At 41.6% G+C, this 2,500-nt stretch overlaps 1 protein-coding gene across 11 annotated transcripts in view; it reads right to left on the minus strand.

Annotated features, from left to right (window-relative positions):
- The window catches only part of EBF3 (EBF transcription factor 3), a 129,344-nt gene that overhangs the window by 124,966 nt on the left and 1,878 nt on the right, over positions 1-2,500 (minus strand). For all 11 annotated transcript variants that reach the window (XM_067533459.1, XM_067533461.1, XM_067533456.1 and 8 more), the window contains exon 4: positions 2,359-2,414. In XM_067533459.1, coding sequence (XP_067389560.1) covers positions 2,359-2,414 — 56 coding nt within the window. The remainder of the gene's footprint in view (positions 1-2,358; positions 2,415-2,500) is intronic.

The raw sequence follows: 2,500 nt of genomic DNA on the forward strand, positions 1-2,500 counted from the left end.
CCCCCGCTCCTCTGGAGAGGTTTCCCGCGCGCGCCGCTTCCCCCCACCGCTCTAAGGAGACTCCGTAGCTTAGCTGCTGCGTCCCAGCTCCTGAGGCGGCTGCCAGCAGCGGTGAGCTTACAGCCCGCGCACCAGCCGGAGCCGGCCTCTGCTTCCTGTCCCCTTGTTCCGACTGCTGCAGGGGCCTGAACAGTCTGCTCCCGCCTATCCACCAGAGCACTTTCTTCCAGTCCCGCCGCTGCACGCTCCCCAGCCGTGCACTCCTCCAGAATGAAGGGGGGCCTGGGAAAGGGACTCTCCACCAAGTCCCTATTTAACAACAACAACAACAACCAAAAATGGCAGTAGATCTAATTCTCGCCATGACTTCCCCTCTGGAAACTATATCACCGGTGGCCATGATAGCACCAGTGCCCTCTAACCTCCTCAGCCACTTGGACACTTACTTTCTTCCTAGTTGTGTGTTGACATGGCCATGGTTATTACCATTGTTGATTTAAATTCAAGCCTGCAGAGCTAGCGCCGGTCACTACAGAGAAAGATGGGCCAGTTGCACCGGTAACCTAGAGCCTCCTAGGCAGGTATTGTTTTGAAAACACACAAGTAATGCATGGCACCGCAGACATAACAAGCAGTTTCTATGGCTGCAAATGGTTGTTGTCGCAGCGTGCCATATCACTTCTGGCCATTGTTACTTTCCCTCTGATGAATCCCCGTATTTATATGTGATTTATTTTTTATTTTGTAGCACAAACAGAAATCCATAAACTGTCGGTTCAGCGCCATTGACTCTTTGATCAGTTACTGGGCTATTTGTTTTTTTCTCCCGTCAGGGAAGAGAGATTAAAAGCCTTTATTTTCAGCCCTGTTCGTGCTGCAAAGGTACGAAGCTAAATGAACAATAAAAGTGCACTTTAAAATGTATCCTCTGGACTCTTTTATTCAGCAGCCTCCATACTTGTAGCTGCCTATGTCAGACTCTTAATTAGACCGCGACAGCGATTTCCGAAAACATTTAGCTGTTCTATACAAAGGAAATAAAACCACATTGTCAACTCAAGAGCGCTCCAGACTTTTAAAGGGGCTTCTCTGTAACCTATTGAAATCATTATTGAAGAGTACAACGCCTTCGTCTTTGTCAGAGTGATAGTAGTTTGCCTGTCAGATCTGTTTTTCTCTAAAAGGGAATCACACTATTTAGGTACTGGAGGCATTTAAATCTAATCCTATTTTTGTCAAGCTAAGTAAAAACTTTTTAAGGGGGTGGAGAAGGAAGACTGAAATGTGGAAAAACAAAAACAAAACCCCTAAAATTGTGTGCCGACTGGGCGCTGGGAGTAGCCCGTTATTCCTGCTGGGGAAGGGAAAAAATAAAGACTCGTCTACTCTTAGCTTTGGGTCTTAAAAGTTAGCAAAATATATATTGGAGAAGCTATTCTCACACATGAGTGTAAGACACGCTAGTTAAATTATAGGTTAAAAGGGTGCATTTGTCGAGTGGTTTGAATTTACAGATCCGGAATCTGATTTTCAGAACTCTGTAATTCCGCCCCCCACCCCATCCCCCCATCGTCAAATCTCTGGAAAAAAAGTTGAACATTATCAAAAGCTCATAAATAGCTCTCTGTCTTTAATTGCTATGGCGCAATACTGAGAGCATACAGTTATCCTCGGAAAAGTTGATCAAGACAGGTTTAAATAATGTGATAAGGAACTGCTTGTAATTATGTTATTTACAAGGTATGACAGAGATTTTGAAGAAGAAACAGAAGCTGATCTCAGGGAAATGGACGGGTTTGGGTGACCCCTGGAGCATGGAGTTTGAATTATGGAGATGGGGGGCTGAGAGGTGAATATGGACTAAAGGAGAACAAGATGACTTTTCACCTCAACACATTTAACTTTTAAATCCAAATAAACGTCTCACGTTACTAGATCATCACATTATAAAAGAAAAGGACAAATCACATTCAGTGGTAAGGTGTCGAGAAAAAAGTAGTCTTTGCCCATCGGGGAAAATATATAAAATAAATTCTAAATTGAAAAAAATTGCATTTAAAAATAAACGTGGGGCAATTTTATAGCATTTTCTCTTTTAACTATCCATTGCTAAAATTAATTAGATTAAAATTTGACTCAAAGGACAATGCATTTAATCTTCCATATGCCATCTAGGGTAGTAACAAACTATTTTACTTTCTAAATATTTTCCAATAATATGGAATTTTAATTAGCATGATAAATAAACTAAAAGAAAAATAGATGCAGTAGATCAATTTTCAGTACCATGCCCTCTGAACTGAGAGTAAAATACAAACTCAGCAACTTAAACTGTTAGGAAAGCTTAAACTTTCTCACCTGTTTGGTCATTGAATCTATTAGACGAACATACAAATCCTGTTCTGTTCTAACTCCTGGAAGGAAAAAAACAGAGACAAATTCTTATTACAATTACAGTACTGAACCACCCAAATTACATAATGGACATATGAGGTCAGTC

The sequence above is a fragment of the Emydura macquarii genome, unplaced genomic scaffold, assembly GCF_026122565.2.
Source record: "Emydura macquarii macquarii isolate MOO-44397 ecotype Brisbane River unplaced genomic scaffold, CSIRO-AGI_Emac_v2 contig_3343, whole genome shotgun sequence".
Classification (NCBI taxonomy): Eukaryota; Metazoa; Chordata; order Testudines; family Chelidae; genus Emydura; species Emydura macquarii.